The sequence below is a fragment of the Saccharomyces eubayanus genome, chromosome XIV, assembly GCF_001298625.1.
Source record: "Saccharomyces eubayanus strain FM1318 chromosome XIV, whole genome shotgun sequence".
Classification (NCBI taxonomy): Eukaryota; Fungi; Ascomycota; class Saccharomycetes; order Saccharomycetales; family Saccharomycetaceae; genus Saccharomyces; species Saccharomyces eubayanus.
Genome location: NC_030973.1, coordinates 615344 through 633876, shown reverse-complemented (window position 1 = coordinate 633876; position 18533 = coordinate 615344). Strand labels below are relative to the sequence as shown.

The following is an 18533-nucleotide window of genomic DNA, read 5'->3' as shown; positions in this document are numbered from 1 at the left end:
ATAAGAACACCAAAGTATTAAAGCTCTATTAATAACTCCTCTTGAGGAGTTGGCGGCCTTTCTTCTTTGATCGGAGTCTCAGAGGAGCTTGTAGCAATTGGTGTGGCCAGCTCTGGTTCGACGACTTTACGTGCGGGAACAGTCGGGAAATCATAGCGTGTAATACCTTGAGGCCGTTCATTTATTGAGTTTTCCTCCGTTTCTGTCTCCACAGGATATGGTCTTTCATGTGACTCTTGTGTGGAAGCTTTCCGTTCGGGTTCTATTTGGCTTTCTCCTTCCTCCTCTTCTTCCTTTGGATAAGGTGGATCGGAAGGTGCGAGTTCAACTTGCGGCTGGGGCTTTTGCTCTGCTTGTGGTACTATATTAATGGTTTTCAAATGGTCAATATTAGTAGTTGAAGGTGGGTCCACCCGTTCTGGTCGTTGATGTGAAACCTCTTGTTGCGGTTGATACTGGTAGGATGGTTGCTGAATAGGAGGTAGTTGATAACTTTGCTGTTGATTTGGCATGTGATTTGCTGAATAATCATAAGGATCAGAGGGAACTTGTGGAAGAGTGTATTGTTGTGATAAGCTGATGCTTTGTAGCTGCTGCTCCAACAATCTATCATATATATTCATAACCTCAGAGATCTTCCCATTCATTTCTATCAAAGTATTGTATTTTTGAGCTTTATCATTTAGAGCATAATTCAATCTAGCTTTGGAGGCAAATACTTTTTGTGCTAAATTCTGTAGTTTGGAATCTTCCAAAATTTCATTCACGGGTCTAGATTTCATTTTTTCAACTAGCGATGCAAACATGTATATGCTGTCTTCTTCTTCATGCGTTAAATCAACAGATTGAAGAGGTTGTGGTTGGTGTGGGAGTCGTTGCAGTTGTGGTTGTTGGTGTGGTTGTTGGTGTGTCTGCTGACGCTCGCTACGTTTTTTTGCTTCTTCAGCTTCTCTCAAGCTTGCTTCAATGGCTGCCTTTAAATCTAAATCTTCCTCTTCTTCTAATTCTTCTTCTCTTTCTGGCTCATGGTACTGTTCCGCAGGTCTTGGTTCCACAATAGGGACTATAGGTTCTCCACTTGTGCTGTTTCTAGATTCCCTTAGAGAGAGCTCTATAGCTCTTCTTATCAATTCCTCTTCATCTTCAGGGGTTGAACTGTCCTTATCCTTTTTTTTTTTGTTGTGACGATGTTTTCTTGATTGTTTACTATTGTCATGTTTCTTCAAGTCATAATCTTCAAAGCAGTTATCGCAAACTCTCACAGGTTCATAAATCCCTAAATCAGGTAATGGTATATTATTTGATGAATGTTCTTGGCAGAATACTCCACCACAAGAACGACAATGATGCTTCCTATTTAACAAAGTGAACTTCTTGGAGCAAACCATGCATGCATCGGAATCTATCCAGTCCGCTGGCGTCTTTGAATCGAACATTGCAGTTGGCGAATTTGAAATTGTCAACTTTTTAGGGAACTTAATGCCACGAGAGACTAACTTATCATAAACCCTAGCTACATAATTTAGTTGCGAATCGTTCTTAAAGGCAACATATAATTCATATAGTATGGTTTTTACCAACTCAGACAATTCTTCGTTATTGTCCTCTTTCAAAATAACGTGTTCCATGGTATCCATAAACTCTCTAGAACAAACTTCTTTAATAAATGGTGTTCCACCATTCTTAACACATATATTTGTAAGTTTCCATGAAGACAATTGAGTGTTTGGATTATTGGCTGTATTAAGGATTCTTTTCTTTATGCAACGCATCGAATCCTTAGGGCTGACCCTTCTAGACCTTAAGACATCAGAAATCTCTAATGCTATGGGAAGATCGAGGTCGCCATTCGGAATGCTTTCGCTAGTGGCTTTTTCTATTAACGTGTCCAACTCACCTGGCGTACTGACGGACATTCTGTTTTTAGATATTCTACTGACTATCCATCAATTTGGGGCGGGAGGTATTCGAATTATTTTACACCTTTTATTTCCATTCTCTGTGTTGTATATATATTTTAGATACCATTGAAATTTTTGGAAAAGGAGGCCGAGCAAGATGTTTTTACTAATCCGCAAGAAATAGTACTAGCGAAGGTTACACAGGGCAGAGGGTCGTTGATTACATAAGAGAGGGCCCAAGGAGCACCTATAAATATCTGTAAATTATATAAAAGGTGACTGTACGGATTGTCGCACTTGGCAAGTCACGGTTCACCTGTGTTGATCGACGCATGAGCTGGATAAGGAAACGCCTTGCGAAAACAGGCTACACGTATGTAAACATTTTGCTTGGCACAGCTTGCTTATACTTCATTAGCATTTTGCCGCATAAAGAGCGGTAGAGCCGACAGTAAACGCGTGCATATTAATTGCATTGTCGGCTGTTTCGTCTAAGCCAGATATCAGAGTACAAACGATGATGCGTTTTGCCTCTTATTTTAGTTTTAAGGCTTGGCCAGTAGTGACAGGCTAAACATGGGCCTAATGAAGGACTAAATAGTGGAAAGTAACCATGAGCTTACTCTTTTATGAAGTCACTAACTTCGACCTCTTCTAAGGTCAGATTATCTAGTGGATTAGTTATAGGTTTACCATATTCATCGAACTCCAGTCTGCCCACATTCAGGTCCTCAATATTTGACACATCAATCTCATCTTTAATAATGTTATCAGCCGGTGGGGGATTCTTTAATTTTTTGTACTCTTTACCTTTGATGACATACCACAGGTTAAGACATCTTCTTGTAATTTCAGGATCGACACCTTTTTCATCTTCTGCCTTCCATTTATGGAAATTAGAACGACAAATTTCAAGGGCTTTGGATTTCAAATTCTCATCTTTTGCTATATTTTGAAAGTATGGTTCTAATAGTGGAGAGTACTCCTTCGGGATTCTATTCAAGTCGGTTAATCCGTCTAGTAAACTTTCTAAAGTGGAGCCACTGTATAAATCAGCCATCTAGGAAAATCCTGCTTGCTTTGCTTACCTGTTAACCTCTTTCCAACTTTTTCAATCTCTTCGTTTTTTTTTCATTTTTTGGATTTGCTTTTCACGTTAAACAATGGCTTCGACTATTACTTCATTCAGTTAATAAAAGTTTTCTCTCAAGCAACAGGAATTGTAAAAAATACTAAATATCACCGCTTCTGCATGGTCTTTGAAATGGAGTACAAAGTTCATAAGTTTCTCTCTTATTATTTTTTTCCTCTCTAACTATTCTTGTGTTCCTTTTCTCATATTTAATTTTAGTTATGTTTCTTAGGTGTTTCGTCTCGTCTCGAGAAAAAAATATTATATATGGCGGTTGTACTAAATGCAAGTAATGTTCTGCTGGTTCATAATCGAGTCCACAGAAAGTGTAAATAAAATCAAACAGCCAAGCTCCTACAAACTGTACAAGATCTGTGCAAGATCTTGGTTGTATGCGAATAGTTAAGATAAAAGCCAGACGAACAGTGCGGTTTGTCCGCATCATTGCACTCTCGCACCTGGAGCCACCTATATGTATTCGCAAATTAACATGCTGATACAAGGTTTTATTTTGTTGGTGTCTTTGAAATAGAACTATGTGACATATTAACACTGGCCTTTTTTTTGTTTCCGAGTATTATCGCGCACGGGCATTTTTTTTCCTTTCAAATCTTTCATTGTATCAAAATTTTTCAAGCTAATTAATAGAATATTTTTGAGATGAGATCATTAAAAAGGGTCTTAATCAAGTGAGAACGCCACAAGCTCAACGACCAATATGAGTGGAGTGATAGAGAATGGACTACAGCTGTCGGACAATGCCAAGACGTTACATAGTCAGATGATTTCGCAAGGTGTGGGCGCACTATATACACAACAGGAGCTTCAAAAGCAGATGGGAATTGGGTCATTAACAGACCTGATGTCTATTGTACAGGAACTGCTGGATAAGAACTTGATCAAATTAGTGAAACAAAACGATGAACTAAAATTCCAAGGTGTTTTGGAATCTGAGGCACAAAAGAAAGCCACCATGTCGGCAGAAGAGTCATTGGTATATTCTTATATAGAGGCCAGTGGCAGGGAGGGCATATGGTCCAAGACGATCAAAGCAAGAACCAATCTCCACCAGCACGTGGTTCTCAAATGTTTAAAGAGTTTAGAATCTCAAAGGTATGTAAAAAGTGTTAAGAGCGTCAAATTTCCCACAAGAAAGATCTATATGCTGTACAGTTTGCAACCGTCGGTGGATATTACGGGGGGGCCATGGTTCACAGACGGAGAACTGGATATAGAATTCATCAACAGTTTATTGACTATCGTCTGGAGGTTCATATCGGAGAACACCTTCCCCAACGGTTTCAAGAACTTCGAAAATGGGCCCAACAGAAACGTCTTTTACGCACCAAACGTAAAGAATTATTCCACCACCCAGGAGATCCTGGAGTTTATTACAGCAGCCCAAGTGGCCAACGTGGAGTTGACCCCGTCAAATATCAGATCACTCTGCGAGGTTCTGGTGTATGACGACAAGCTGGAAAAAGTCATGCACGACTGTTACAAGGTGACCCTAGAGAGTATTCTACAAATGAACCAAGGCGAAACCGACCCGGATTCGGGAAACAAAGCCGAGGAGCATGAAGAAGAGTTTTCCATCTTCAACTACTTCAAGATGTTCCCGGCCTCTCAGCACGACAAAGAAGTAGTGTACTTCGATGAATGGACAATCTAGCCACTGTCCATGCCATCTGCCGGCCGCCACCAGCTTAACCCAGTACGTAGTATAGTGTATCATTCGTGTTGTAAGTAGATAGAAACGAAACGCAGAGAAGCTGCTCTTCTTCTAACCCCCACGGCTGTAGTGGGCCCGCTGACCAATCACGGTCGAAACGGCGGACGCGGCTCCACCCGGCACCGCGGCCCGCAGATTATACCAGCCGACGGCATGACGATAATAGCAGCTGGTCGTATCATCCCCGCAATAATTAGAGTCCGACAATGGATCATCAATGGTTCTCCTCATTTTTTTGTAGACGCTCAAGTGAATGCAACGGACTTAATGCTCGAGCAGCTGTGGACCTCAAAGATCGCCGGGATCACCCCTGGATAAGGTATATAAGGTGATGAAGGGTACAGCTCCAGACTTTCTCTTTCAGCTTGTATAGATTATATAGAAGGTAGTAAAGATTAATTGTTTACCAAAATTGTATACGAATCAATGTCTGACAGAGAGCAAAAGAGTGGTAACACCGCCTTCGAGAACCCTAAGGCGTTCGACTCCTCAGATAATGAATCTATCTGTGAAAACAACGAGCACAACGAGCACAGCCGCCATTCGCAGGAGTCCCTGTGCAAAATCTATACCGCGGGCAAAAACAACGAGTACATTTATATCGGTCGTCAAAAATTCCTTAGAGACGATTTGGCAGAAGCGTTTGGTGGTACTTTGAATCCCGGTTTAGCCCCCGCGCCGGTCCATAAGTTCGCTAATCCTGCTCCCCTAGGTCTTTCTGGTTTCGCGCTCACCACGTTCGTACTTTCTCTGTGCAACGCAAGGGCTCAAGGCGTCACCACCCCCAACGTCGTTGTAGGGTGTGCCATGTTTTACGGTGGCCTGGTGCAACTGATTGCGGGCATTTGGGAGATCGCTCTGGAAAATACTTTTGGTGGAACTGCCCTGTGTTCTTTTGGCGGGTTTTGGTTAAGTTTTGGTGCTATTTACATTCCTTGGTTCGGTATTCTGGACGCCTACAAGGATAAGGAGTCTGACCTCGGGAACGCCCTAGGGTTTTACCTCTTGGGATGGGCACTATTCACTTTTGGTCTCTGCGTCTGCACTATGAAGTCAACCATAATGTTTTTTGCCTTGTTCTTTCTCTTAGCTGTCACGTTCTTACTATTGTCAATTGCGAACTTCACAGGTGAAGTTGGTGTCACTAGGGCTGGTGGTGTCGTGGGCGTCGTAGTCGCCTTCATTGCCTGGTATAATGCTTACGCAGGTATCGCCAATAGGCAAAACTCATACATCATGGTCCATCCTTTCCCGTTACCTAGTAACGATAAAGTCTTTTTCTAAGAGCGCAAGTGCGATACGAAAAGATCCCATTTCAATTATATATTCCTATGATCCATTATTTAACTTGGCAAAATGCAAAACAGACAGACTTTTATTTCATATATAGAAACTTTTATAAAACACTATTCTCATGCATTTTTAAAAAACCTTTTTTTTAGTTTTTATGTATAGTATTGAATTTGGCTGCTCGATAGTTAGCAAAAAGGTAAAATACATCCGTAACGTGCTAAGTATCTTGTTTTCTCCTTAACCGTGATTTGAATCAAGCTATTATAGTAGCGTATCTCCTCCAGAAAAAACAAAAAATAACGACCCCAGTGAGGGTTGAACTCACGATCTTGCGATTAACAGTCGCACGCCTTAACCAACTTGGCCATGGAGTCACTATAAATTCTGCTGAGTTTCAGAAAACTTACGTCTTTGTTAGCTCTTCTTTGTTGCCACACCCTCCATATTTTTTTGAATTTGTTTTTCGAGAGTTGTGTTCACAATAGAGCTATATAGATATCTCCGCCCTACTAGGCCGTACAGGCTTCCGCGTTTTAAAAATACCAAATTTTTGGCAAGAATACACCAATTACCAGTATAAAATGTATACGTAGTATTATAACATTGAATAAAGACAGAATTAGGAAATTTATCAACCAAATTTACAACTCGACAATTATCTTTTTGTTGATATTTGGTATGTAATTCATTTAAATATGATGTACGAAAAAAGTAAATTCGTAATTATTTACTCCAATGCATACGAATAAATTTGTATTTCTTAAATAGGCAACTTCGGACATTCTATAGTATGAGACAAAATTTAGTGAAGTAAGTAAATCATAATTATAAAGTTACCGAATAATAAAGATAAAGATCTATTAACGGACCAGAAACTCGTATATAAGAAGATGAGATATAACCGATAACCCATTAATAACTATTTAAATTGTATGATGATCTTTGGGATTCCATTGTTTCTTAATGTTATAAATGATTCTGTTCCTCTTTTTATATGTTGTCATTCATTGACCCTATTACAATATCAATCCTTGCGCTTCAGCTTCCATTAATTTCGACGACACTTTGAATCTTAACTTACTGGTCTTGTAGTTTATGTCATCTTTTAACACCGTATATAATAGTAATAGATGGGCGATAGTTGAATCTTGTTCCAACACCAACTATATCTGAACCATTGGGTTTCACATAACCAATCATCGTCTGTTTCATATACCTCTCTTTTGTAATAAGAAAGAGCTGCCCATCCTTGACTATTACTACTCACTAAACCACTAAACCACTAATTATCAGCAGTCATCAAAACTAACTACCCGTTCACATGCCACCAAAACTCGACCAACAAGATTGGTTGTAAACGAACTTGAATATAGCTGACAAGAAGCTACAAAAAATACAACAGATTAAATTCTAGAGGGCGTGTGGTCTAGAGGTATGATTCTCGCTTAGGGTGCGGGAGGTCCCGGGTTCGAGTCCCGGCTCGCCCCAGATATTTTATTTTTTTGCTTGTCATACGTCCCTTGACGTGCGATCTTTTTGTTTTTAGCAACTAAGAAGCATAACACTCCCTGCTCAAGAATTAGAAGATTTTTCCTTATTTTTGTTACCCAACGATGCTCTTGCGGATTGGGATTTCCCGATTTACCATTCTTCAGGTACCGCGCGTATCAAGGGGCGACTGCGCTTGTGGGTCCTGGGGAAAAAGCCACGTAACCAATCAACACCGGCAAACAACTCCACTACTTAACCGCAGCAACAAGCTAAGATTTTGAAGTCACCGCCCGGAATCAGCCTAAGAAATGCCGAGGTTCGCACTTCATTGTTCGGCTGTGCTGAATGTAGATGTATATGAGCGTTTTTGCGTTCGCGATTGCGCTTTATGTGGCCTTTGTTTTCCTATTTACCTTGCATTTTTGTGCTAAAAGGCGTCACGTTTTTTCCCGCTGCAGCCGCCCCGAAGTAAAAAAGTATGACCCCCGCTAGACCAAAATTACCCTTGTGTTATTGGAGGATTGCAATCCCTTTGGACCTTTTCCGACATTATCGACTTATCCGACCGCTTGTTGTTTGTAAATGTCAATTCGTATCCATCGATTATATAAATACTCGAAAATTGCAGTGACTGCTTCTTATGTACAATGCTCCCCCTTAAAAAAAATAGCAACTACTAATAAAGCGAAAAGATTTACTGTTTACAAAAGACAAACTAGTTTATTTTGACATCTTTATTTTGCATTTATAATAATTACAATTTTTACTATCGAAAAACAGATAGAACATAACAAAGAAAAGTAGCATACTGTTCTTAAAATGTCAGCGATATTATCAACCACCAGCAAAAATTTCTTATCAAGAAACCCCGCCAGACAATGTCAGAATGCACAAAAGGCTCTTTTTGCACTATTGAGCTCTCGCCAATATAGTAGCGCCACTGAACAAACGTTGAAGGAGAGGTTTGCTGAAATTATCCCAGCGAAGGCTGAAGAAATTAAAAAATTTAAGAAAGAACATGGTAAAACTGTCATTGGTGAAGTTCTCTTGGAGCAAGCTTACGGTGGTATGAGAGGTATTAAAGGCCTCGTTTGGGAAGGTTCTGTTCTGGATCCCGATGAAGGTATTAGATTCAGGGGTCGTACGATTCCAGAAATTCAAAGAGAATTACCAAAGGCTGAAGGCAGTACTGAGCCCTTACCAGAAGCGTTGTTTTGGCTACTTTTGACGGGCGAAATACCTACTGACGCTCAAGTTAAGGCCCTTTCTGCAGATTTAGCGGCAAGATCAGAGATTCCAGAACATGTGGTCCAACTTTTGGACATCCTTCCAAAGGATTTGCATCCAATGGCTCAATTTTCCATTGCCGTAACTGCTTTGGAAAGCGAATCCAAATTTGCCAAAGCATATGCTCAAGGTGTATCTAAAAAGGAATATTGGAGTTACACTTTTGAAGACTCGTTGGATTTGCTGGGTAAATTGCCTGTCATTGCTTCGAAAATCTACCGTAACGTCTTTAAAGATGGTAAAATCACCACCATTGATCCTAATGCTGATTATGGTAAAAATTTGGCTCAGCTATTGGGTTACGAAAACAAGGATTTCATCGATTTGATGAGATTGTATTTAACTATTCATTCTGATCATGAAGGTGGTAACGTTTCTGCCCATACTACCCATTTAGTGGGTTCTGCATTGTCTTCTCCATATCTATCTTTAGCCGCTGGTTTGAATGGTTTGGCTGGCCCACTGCATGGTCGTGCCAACCAAGAAGTCTTGGAATGGTTATTCAAATTGAGAGAAGAAGTTAAAGGTGATTACTCTAAAGAAACGATTGAGAAGTACCTATGGGAAACTTTGAATGCAGGAAGAGTCGTTCCAGGTTATGGTCATGCCGTCTTAAGAAAAACAGACCCTCGTTATATGGCCCAACGTGAATTTGCTTTAAAGCATTTCCCAGATTATGAACTATTCAAGTTGGTGTCCACCATTTATGATGTAGCGCCAGGTGTTTTAACTAAGCATGGTAAGACAAAGAACCCATGGCCTAATGTAGATTCCCATTCCGGTGTTCTATTGCAATACTATGGGTTGACTGAAGCCTCATTCTATACCGTATTGTTTGGTGTTGCAAGAGCCATTGGTGTATTGCCTCAACTGATAATCGATAGGGCTGTCGGTGCTCCAATCGAAAGACCAAAATCATTTTCTACAGAAAAATATAAGGAGCTGGTGAAAAAACTTGAAAGTAAAAATTAATGAAACATTCTGTTTTCATTTAGGGTATTTCGACTTTTAGACCATTGTGTTTTATATAAAAATTCACTATTAAACTTATATATTTTACGTAAGAAATGGCTATGACTTCACGATTTTCTAAGATATTAACCCAGCCTCCCCTCGCCCGTGTTAATCATATAATACACGCAACATTAAGTGGACAATAAATGTAACCCGTTTTAATTAATTGAATTCTAGGTGAAGGACAGATTTCTCCAAAGATTATAGTCTTCGGTGAAACGCTGATGAAAGGTGCCCTATAGAGCAAAAATAGAATTCTCGATTTTTCTGTCTTTTTGAATACAAGTGTTCCTTTCTACATGTTTTAAGTACGAAGTTTGCTACATTGTTCACATTCCCGTATTTTTTTCTATAGGCTTCAGCTTAAGATTTGGTAGTTTCATCTTTATGAAGTTTTAATGACTGCCTTTTCGCTACCATGTGTTTAATATATCACTGTACTGGTAAAGCATAAAGCAAATTTTAACAATAGCAGGTGACCATATTTTCTATGTGCAAATATACTAAAGAGCGTAGGTGAGTGAAACTGTGTAAACAAAGAATTATGAAATATGAAACAGCGATGCAAACAAACCGCTCGCTTCTACAATTGATGAATTCTTTTTCATATCAAATCTGGTCTACTAGAGTCGAGCATTCAATGCTACACATATTAGACACGAAGATGTGTACGCTACCTTTAGCTTGATCATGCGTTCAGTGAAATTTTTAGCCGCAGTTTCGGAAACAGCAACGTAAATAAATTGTTCTTCATTAATAGCGCAGATTTCATTTTCGGAAACCAAAACCGCCCAGAAATGTAAACCACAAATAGTATTTTGATAGGTTTTTATTTTACAATATTAAAGTATAAAATACACATAACTTAAATATAGCACGTGAATAATAAAACGGTTTTTTTTTCATGTCGGCGTCTTTTCATCAAGTAGTAATAAATACAGATGTATTTATTCTACGGAGTTCTGATTAATTTAGTCTGCTATGTTGTAGTCTTGCGTATATAAAAATAATTTACTAAGTCCTCTGTTCTGTCGGCTGCGAGAATAAATAGGATTTTTATGGAATCTAACATTATTTAAAAAGGTTGCGAATTTTACGTGTAGATTACTTTTTGTTACATAGTGATCTCATACTTCATTATTATCTTCGTCCAGATCGGGCAGTGGGTACTTGAGGATACAAGCAATACCTGTTAGTTGGTCGAGCTCTTCTCCAAGAGAATGCAAAGTACTGAATACTAACGCTTTCCCTCCATTACTTTCAACAGAGTCCATTAGCTTTAGATATTTTCCTCTCTGAGCAATATCATCTGAGTGCAAAACTTTATCTGTCAATAATAAATAATTTATCGCTCCATACTCTGCAGCTTTCGTGATTTCCTTTTCCCCATACCAAGCCTTATCATCATCCTTATTTAGGTGCAGTAGAAATTCATCCATTATTAAATTTTCTTTAGAATATTTGGTATCTTGCAGCTTCGAAGCATACAAAGGGTTTTTCAAAACTTCGTTAATACCCTGCAAATAGCCCGTAGAGGAATGAGCAATAAAAAACATACCTCTGTTGTCTAGGATTTTCTTATTGTGTTCTTCTTCGGCATACTGAACTATTTTGTCCATTAATATTTTGGCATAAAAACCGGGCGAGCAGAGAATTATGGTTTTTAGCTTTTCAAGATCAAGGTCTTTTTTCATTGCATTGTAAATAGCCTTATAAAACTTTTCAGTTTTTTCGTCAAATTTTACAACATCAGTAGCCCTCTTTTTCTTTGGCATACTATACTCAATTTTTTGCTTTAAAATGGTAGATGAGGCCGTCACTAAACAAACATGCGCAATTCCTTCCTGCAAAACTATTGCTGCAGTATCTGATTTTTGTTCAACATTACAGGCGTCATTCAGAAGTTTCTGCATGAATTTATTAAAGTTATGCTTTATAATGGTGAAAGGATATACGTAATCTAGGGTAAACCCTAAATATTTACCAACAGGTTTATTGTCTCCTGTTTCATCTGTAACAGTAATACCTTTGTATTTCAGATACTCTCCTTTCATATCGAATTCATTGGATATTACTTTAATTTTTAGTTTAATCAAATCGGTACTTTTTTTCTTGCCAGTTTCATCAAGTTTAGAGGTGAACTTTTTTTTAAATATTAACTCATCGTCTTTATCTATAATCTGATAAATGGTGAACAAATCTTCCTTGTCTTCTGGTAATAATGTAATAACGGCTCCTCCCTTGGTAACTGAATCCTTCTTAAGACTAATAACCTTCATAGCTTTCGGAGTTGAAGTACGGTACTTTAAGATACGGATGCAAAACGAATAGAAATAAAAAACCAATTCCTAGACAGCCGGTTTGATTTCCACTTAGCTCCTGATCGAACATATATACATAGAAACAACAATTATAACGAGCTTTACAATTTTAACGTACATGCACTATTTCATTTATTAATCATACTGTACGAATTGTTTGTACCTGAAAAAGAAAATTTTTTCACCATTGCTTACAAAAAAAAAAAGAAGCGATGAGATGAGAAAAACCTCGATTGCTCACATCTTTTAATACAGAGTTTCTTCAAGGAGAAAGCCAATAGAAGGAAAAAGAGTACAAGAAATCAGGTTAAAATGTCATCTGCCCAAGAAAGTAAAACTCAAGCCTTGAACTCCAACCCAGAGGTCCTTTTAAGGAAAAGAAGAAATGCTGATAGAACTAGAATCGAGAGACAAGAACTAGCAAAGAAGAAAAGGGAAGAACAAATCAAGAAGAAGAGAAGTAACAAAAACAGATTTGTCAGAGCAGAGAGCATAGTCGCGAAGACTTTGGCTACATCCAGAGAAAAGGAAAGAATTAAGAGAGTTTCAATATTAGAAGACAAAAAAGCTAAGAATGAGACACAGCATATTGCATCTGAAAAAGATTTCATTTTAAAAATCACCGAAAAACCTAAGCATGTTGAGCAGGAATCTGCCGATTTGAAGGAAAGCGATGATGAAGAAGATGACGGTTTAAACAGAGAAAAAACTACATACGATGGCGAACCTGCTTTACTTTTTGTTGTAAGAGTGAGAGGTCCACTTGCCGTAAATATCCCACACAAGACTTTCAAGATTTTATCCTTGCTAAGATTAGTTGAGACTAATACGGGTGTTTTTATCAAATTAACCAAGCACGTATACCCATTACTCAAACTTGTCGCGCCATATGTGGTAATCGGGAAACCTTCTCTATCTTCTATTCGTTCTTTAATCCAAAAGAGAGGTAGAATAATGTACAAGGGTGAGAATGATGCCGAATCTCATGAAATAGTTCTAAATGACAACAACATCGTTGAAGAACAGTTGGGAGACCATGGAATCATCTGTGTAGAAGACATCATTCATGAGATTGCTACTATGGGTGAATCGTTTTCTGCCTGCAACTTTTTCCTACAACCATTCAAATTGAATAGAGAAGTATCCGGATTTGGTTCTTTGAATAGATTGAGAAAGATAAAACAAAGAGAGGCAGAATCAAGAACCCGTCAATTCTCAAATGCGGCTACTGCACCAGTTATCGAAGTTGACATTGACTCTTTATTGACCAAATTAAATTAATCGGAAGAGTCTTTTTATCACTGTATAGTACATAGGTTATTAAATATTGTTTTGGTACCATCAAAGGAGCAAATATTTCTTTTTGTGTTTATCAGATGTTGTAAACCCTCCAAATCAGACGTATGCACTGCTGTGAACTTTCTTAGCTCTTTACAGTTTTCCTTATATAAACGATTTAGAAGGCAACATGTTGCAAGCGCGAACTTTTTTTCTCGCTTCCTGATGCTATTTTGTATATAAATATATTAACAATGAAGTGCACCCTCGAGAATATTTTGAGGTCAATGCAGTTTCATTTCTTGCTAAATTATAACAGTTTTGATATAAATACAACAACAAATGGACCAGGTTTTGCTGTAAAAATTTAACTATGAACACTTTCTTTCTATCCTTGCTTAGTGGCGCCGCTGCTGGCACCTCTACGGACTTGGTTTTTTTCCCTATAGATACAATCAAAACCAGGCTTCAAGCTAAAGGAGGGTTCTTTGCTAATGGAGGGTACAAAGGCATATACCGTGGCCTGGGAAGTGCTGTTGTAGCATCAGCACCAGGTGCCTCACTTTTTTTTGTTAGTTATGACTATATGAAAGTGAAATCAAAGCCATATGTCAGTAAACTATATTCACCAGGATCTGAGCAATTGGTTGATACAACCACACACATGCTTTCCTCCTCTATCGGTGAAATATGTGCATGTCTTGTTCGTGTCCCAGCGGAAGTTGTCAAGCAAAGGACGCAAATTCACTCCACAAATTCTTCCTGGCAGACATTACAATCAATTCTCCGGAACGACAATAAAGAAGGTTTGAGAAAGAATCTTTATAGAGGCTGGTCTACCACCATTATGAGGGAAATACCATTTACCTGCATACAATTTCCCTTATACGAGTACTTGAAGAAGACATGGGCTAAAGCGAACGATCAAGCCCAAGCGGAGCCATGGAAGGGGGCTGTTTGTGGTTCAATTGCGGGTGGAATTGCGGCAGCAACAACAACGCCATTAGATTTCTTAAAAACAAGACTAATGCTTAACAAGAGAACTACCTCACTTGGGAACGTAATCGTTAAAATTTATAGAGAAGAAGGTGCTGCTGTATTTTTCAGTGGAGTGGGGCCACGGACAATGTGGATCAGTGCTGGTGGTGCCATTTTCCTAGGAATGTATGAAACCGTTCATTCTTTGCTATCGAATAATTTTCCGACAAGTGAAGAAATGAAACCGTAATAAAACTTTTGAATATTCTCCAAAAAAACGGTAATAATTGTAAATCTTAGTGATGAGATTATTTACGTACGTAACATAAGCTTTCCAAAGCATCCTGAACATTGCGTGTTTTTGTTCTTTATAAATAAAACAGCAGCACATTTTTGATAACGTCTTCTCATAATCTTTTTGTAGTAGTTTCCCTACACCGCTCAATGCTGTTAGAATTGGGCTCTCCTTTCTGGTATTTTTTGAAGTCTTTCAAAGTTTATTTCAAAATTATACGTGTACACAATGATGGGTATATAATAAGAGACCTGACAAGATAAATATTACTTGTAACACATCCTAAAAGGAAGAAGGCGTGAAGATGAAAAAAAACAAACTCAAACGCGTTTAGCATAAGATATATCCAGATCGCAACCGCCATAATTGTAGTTGTTTAACCTTTCAATACACACGTCAGCATCTTCGACGTTATCGTACTCAACTACAGATATTCCGGTTGGCACTCCTTTCGAGTCGTACCTTAATTCAGCATTATTGACCTTTCCAATGGTCTCAAAAAGGTCATAAAGATCACTCTTTGCAGTAGAAAATGGCAAATTACTGCAGTAAATCAAGCTATTTCTTTCGCCTCCGCCGACTACATTTTCGGTAAATTTACGGGCTTCTTCATTTACCGGAGAATCTTCCATTGGGATATCAATATCGCCCCCGTTACTATACTCATCCACGCCTTCCTTGGTCTTGACATCTAAAATATTGCCCTCTATTTCATATCCATTGTATTTCTCAATCGATCTATGGAGATCTTTAGGGTCATAGAAGGACACGGTACCAGATCCTGTAGAGGCCTTTTCATTATCTAGTTCTACATCGGCGTGTGCAACATTTCCACATTCCTTGAACATGTCTTTTAAAGCTTGCCAATTGATGGAAGTAGGTAAGTTTTTGACAATAATTTCGTACGTTTTTCGATTTTGTTTAGACTCTCCTCTATCGAGTCCCTTTCTTTCTCTTGTATTGCTTGAAGGTGGTGGGTTATCTTGTCTGACAAAAATTTTACGATCCATAAAAAAGGCCCCATCGTACTGGCGGATGGCATTGTCAACATCATCTGAATTAGTGAACTCTACTGTACCCATGCCTCTGTGGTGACCTCTTGATGTAATTATGTCCGCGCGGACCACTTTTCCTATTTGTGAAAAGAACTCAGTTAAGTCTTCCGGGGTGCTGTCGTATGTCAAATTACCCACAAATATACTGTTGGAATAGTTTCTATTCACTTTTTCTTCATACGTACTATCCAATTCACGTGCCAACAAAGGACCGTAATCACCCCTTGCTGCATCGTTATTAAAGCCACCTCTCCTACTGTCATCGCGTGGATTGTGCCTACCCTTGAAGCTCCTAGGGTAATCGTCACGTCTACCTCCGTAACGACCACTTCCTTCTCTTCCTCCGAATCTGTCGTCATAACGGTCTCTAGATCTGGGAGGTTCTCTATCATTGAGGGGTTCTCTTACTCTGTAACCAGGCCTGTCTCTACCTCCTCTATATCCACTTCCATATCTGTTTCCCCTGTACGCATTTGAATCCCTATGTCTATTGTTGAAATTGTCTGAGCCGCGGGAGGAGCGTTTGTCTCTTTCATATCCACGATCATCACTCATCCGGCGACGAACTGGCGATCTCGATCTTGATCTACTTCGGTTATTCTACAACAGATGAATCTTATTAGTAAAAGGAGCTTAATATCATAATTAAAGAGAGACTAAAAAAGTCATAACAGGCTCACAGTCGAATAAGCTGGACACATTAATGTAGTGGATAGCCCCGAAAAATAGGGTCATTCGAGAAAAAAAAAAATTTCGATCTCTCTTAATCTTGCGGACAACAGATAAACAGAAGTGGCTACACTATTAGCAACACGTTTTATTCACGGAATCACATCAAGTAAGTTTACCGGCAATGAAATGTAATCCGAACTCACCTTTCACTTGATTCTTTTCAATCCCTAATGACTTCATGAAGCCTCCATATCAACTCCTTGACACCTCGTTATCGTATCAATTAAACATACGTTTTCTGAGCCTCTTTCTTGATCAGACATGTCTTATTAGCTGAATTCTTTGAACCTCTTCTAGCCCCCTTTACATATTCTCGAGCTTATGAGTGAATATAATTACGAAATTTTTCAGCCAGTACTCATTTTTCCCATTTCCCTCGCTAAATAAGGAGTCATTTACAACGACATTGGGAAGAGACGTCAATCAGCGTGCTACTTTCAGTTACAGGATAAAAGAGGATCATTAATTACAACCGATATCAAGACGCGTTCGTTCCAGTTTGGAGAGTGATAAGAAAGGTGAACCAAACATCTGTTTGTAACCGGTTCTTAATGGTTATGCATTTTACTTGTCTGTTATGACTGGGTGTTTCAACTGCGGGCGCCCGCGATTGAACTTCAAAAAGTTGTCCCCAGACTCAGTTAACGATAGTACTCACGATGATCAAGTTAACTCTTTAGAAGACTACTCATAAACTGGCAGCAGTCAGAAATTAAATAGTAGTTAGAAAAGAGGGTCGGGAGCATGTGGAATTTTGTTTTGTTAGATACTTGTGGTATTTCATGTCGAAAAAATGTTTCTGGTGTATTCATCCAGGTGCGTAATGCCACTAAAAGAGCTGCCGGTTCAAGAACAAGTATGAAGGACTCTGCAGGTAGGAGATTGGGCCCAAAGAAATACGAAGGCCAAGATATTACAAGTGGCGAAATCATTATGAGGCAAAGAGGAACGAAATTCTATCCTGGCGAGAATGTTGGTATAGGGAAGGATCATACCATATTTGCTCTGGAACCTGGTGTTGTCCGGTACTATCTTGATCCTTTCCATCCAAAGAGAAAATTCATTGGTGTGGCTTTAAGCCGTGATCTTAAATTACCGTCTCCTCACTTTGAACCCACGTTCAGAAGATTTGGTCGTTGTGAGCTAACTAACAAAAGAGCATCTTCCAAAGAAGAGAGTTCTCTCTCTAGAAAAGATTACCTTGCGAAGCCTGATATTTTAAAACGTCTAGAAAGTAGAGACTCTAAAAGGAAGGAACTACAGAAGGAATTGGCAAAAGCTCTTACAGAAGAACTTAAGTTAAACGTAAAGGACATCGGCTTGGCAACATCATATTTAACTCGCGTAAGAGCTTCCCTGAAGAATGGGTTCTCCGTTGAAGATGCGGTGTTTAATAGCAGATACTTTTTAAAAACAGAAGAGAGTTTAAGAGCAAAGAGAGAAAACTGGCCAAGTGAGAAATTGACAGAAAGTTTGTCCAAAATCGACGAGTGTAGCGACCTTTTGAACTCATCTACTTCTTTCAATAATAAACTAGAATTAATCGGGTACATTTCTGAACAAGAGAAACAAGCTTTGAAGGTAAAACTAATAGAGAGCCTAGAGAAAATCCCAAGCCTACAAACCAAAAAAGATAAGAATGCCACCAAAGCTCTTTTCAAAGATGCAGGGAACTTTTTAACTTTATCTGAAGAGGTACATCTGCGTAGAAAATATTTGAAGCCTGTCTTTCCAGAAACAGAGAACACCATCGAAACCAAAATCGGAAAGAAGTCAATTGTTTCTAGGCGTTTTGACTATATCAGAAATAAGGTCGAAGTCATCGCTAGAAGCAAGCAAGCCTTTTTGAGCAAGCTTTGATTTATCTTTCTTCTACGGCATGAATATACATATAAAGTGTTCAAGAATCAGTCTGTAAATATAAATATTAAAAAAAATTATCTTTTGTACAAATACGTTGAAACCCCACATGGCGGAAAGAAATTTGTGGTACATACAGTTGAATATATTAATTTAGCACCAGC

General features: G+C 38.7%; 10 protein-coding genes and 2 non-coding genes across 12 annotated transcripts; 7 read left to right on the top strand and 5 right to left on the bottom strand.

Moving 5' to 3' along the window:
• Positions 1–17: 17 nt before the first annotated feature.
• Positions 18–1916, bottom strand: VPS27 (ESCRT-0 subunit protein VPS27; the record flags this gene model as incomplete). The annotated part of the gene is made up of 1 exon (XM_018367753.1): positions 18–1916. The coding sequence occupies one exon, from the start codon at positions 1914–1916 to the stop codon at positions 18–20; it is 1899 nt and encodes a 632-aa protein (XP_018219877.1).
• Positions 1917–2520: 604 nt separating this feature from the next.
• Positions 2521–2961, bottom strand: SWM2 (Swm2p; the record flags this gene model as incomplete). The annotated part of the gene is made up of 1 exon (XM_018367752.1): positions 2521–2961. The coding sequence occupies one exon, from the start codon at positions 2959–2961 to the stop codon at positions 2521–2523; it is 441 nt and encodes a 146-aa protein (XP_018219876.1).
• Positions 2962–3751: 790 nt separating this feature from the next.
• On the top strand, positions 3752–4705 carry RPC34 (DNA-directed RNA polymerase III subunit C34; the record flags this gene model as incomplete). The annotated part of the gene is made up of 1 exon (XM_018367751.1): positions 3752–4705. The coding sequence occupies one exon, from the start codon at positions 3752–3754 to the stop codon at positions 4703–4705; it is 954 nt and encodes a 317-aa protein (XP_018219875.1).
• A 486-nt stretch (positions 4706–5191) lies between these two features.
• On the top strand, positions 5192–6049 carry ATO2 (putative ammonium permease ATO2; the record flags this gene model as incomplete). The annotated part of the gene is made up of 1 exon (XM_018367750.1): positions 5192–6049. The coding sequence occupies one exon, from the start codon at positions 5192–5194 to the stop codon at positions 6047–6049; it is 858 nt and encodes a 285-aa protein (XP_018219874.1).
• A 309-nt stretch (positions 6050–6358) lies between these two features.
• Positions 6359–6432, bottom strand: DI49_4737. Its single transcript has one exon. It is a non-coding gene; the product is annotated as a tRNA-Asn (tRNA).
• A 1041-nt stretch (positions 6433–7473) lies between these two features.
• Positions 7474–7545, top strand: DI49_4736. Its single transcript has one exon. It is a non-coding gene; the product is annotated as a tRNA-Pro (tRNA).
• An 823-nt stretch (positions 7546–8368) lies between these two features.
• Positions 8369–9808, top strand: CIT1 (citrate (Si)-synthase CIT1; the record flags this gene model as incomplete). Its single annotated transcript, XM_018367749.1, has 1 exon — positions 8369–9808. The coding sequence occupies one exon, from the start codon at positions 8369–8371 to the stop codon at positions 9806–9808; it is 1440 nt and encodes a 479-aa protein (XP_018219873.1).
• Positions 9809–10977: 1169 nt separating this feature from the next.
• Positions 10978–12129, bottom strand: DOM34 (ribosome dissociation factor DOM34; the record flags this gene model as incomplete). Its single annotated transcript, XM_018367748.1, has 1 exon — positions 10978–12129. The coding sequence occupies one exon, from the start codon at positions 12127–12129 to the stop codon at positions 10978–10980; it is 1152 nt and encodes a 383-aa protein (XP_018219872.1).
• A 354-nt stretch (positions 12130–12483) lies between these two features.
• RLP7 (Rlp7p) lies at positions 12484–13452 on the top strand (the record flags this gene model as incomplete). Its single annotated transcript, XM_018367747.1, has 1 exon — positions 12484–13452. One exon carries the CDS (start codon positions 12484–12486, stop codon positions 13450–13452), a length of 969 nt encoding a protein of 322 aa, XP_018219871.1.
• A 370-nt stretch (positions 13453–13822) lies between these two features.
• On the top strand, positions 13823–14677 carry PET8 (Pet8p; the record flags this gene model as incomplete). Its single annotated transcript, XM_018367746.1, has 1 exon — positions 13823–14677. One exon carries the CDS (start codon positions 13823–13825, stop codon positions 14675–14677), a length of 855 nt encoding a protein of 284 aa, XP_018219870.1.
• Positions 14678–15042: 365 nt separating this feature from the next.
• HRB1 (mRNA-binding protein) lies at positions 15043–16332 on the bottom strand (the record flags this gene model as incomplete). The annotated part of the gene is made up of 1 exon (XM_018367745.1): positions 15043–16332. One exon carries the CDS (start codon positions 16330–16332, stop codon positions 15043–15045), a length of 1290 nt encoding a protein of 429 aa, XP_018219869.1.
• A 921-nt stretch (positions 16333–17253) lies between these two features.
• MRP7 (mitochondrial 54S ribosomal protein bL27m) lies at positions 17254–18369 on the top strand (the record flags this gene model as incomplete). The annotated part of the gene is made up of 1 exon (XM_018367744.1): positions 17254–18369. The coding sequence occupies one exon, from the start codon at positions 17254–17256 to the stop codon at positions 18367–18369; it is 1116 nt and encodes a 371-aa protein (XP_018219868.1).
• Positions 18370–18533: the final 164 nt, after the last annotated feature.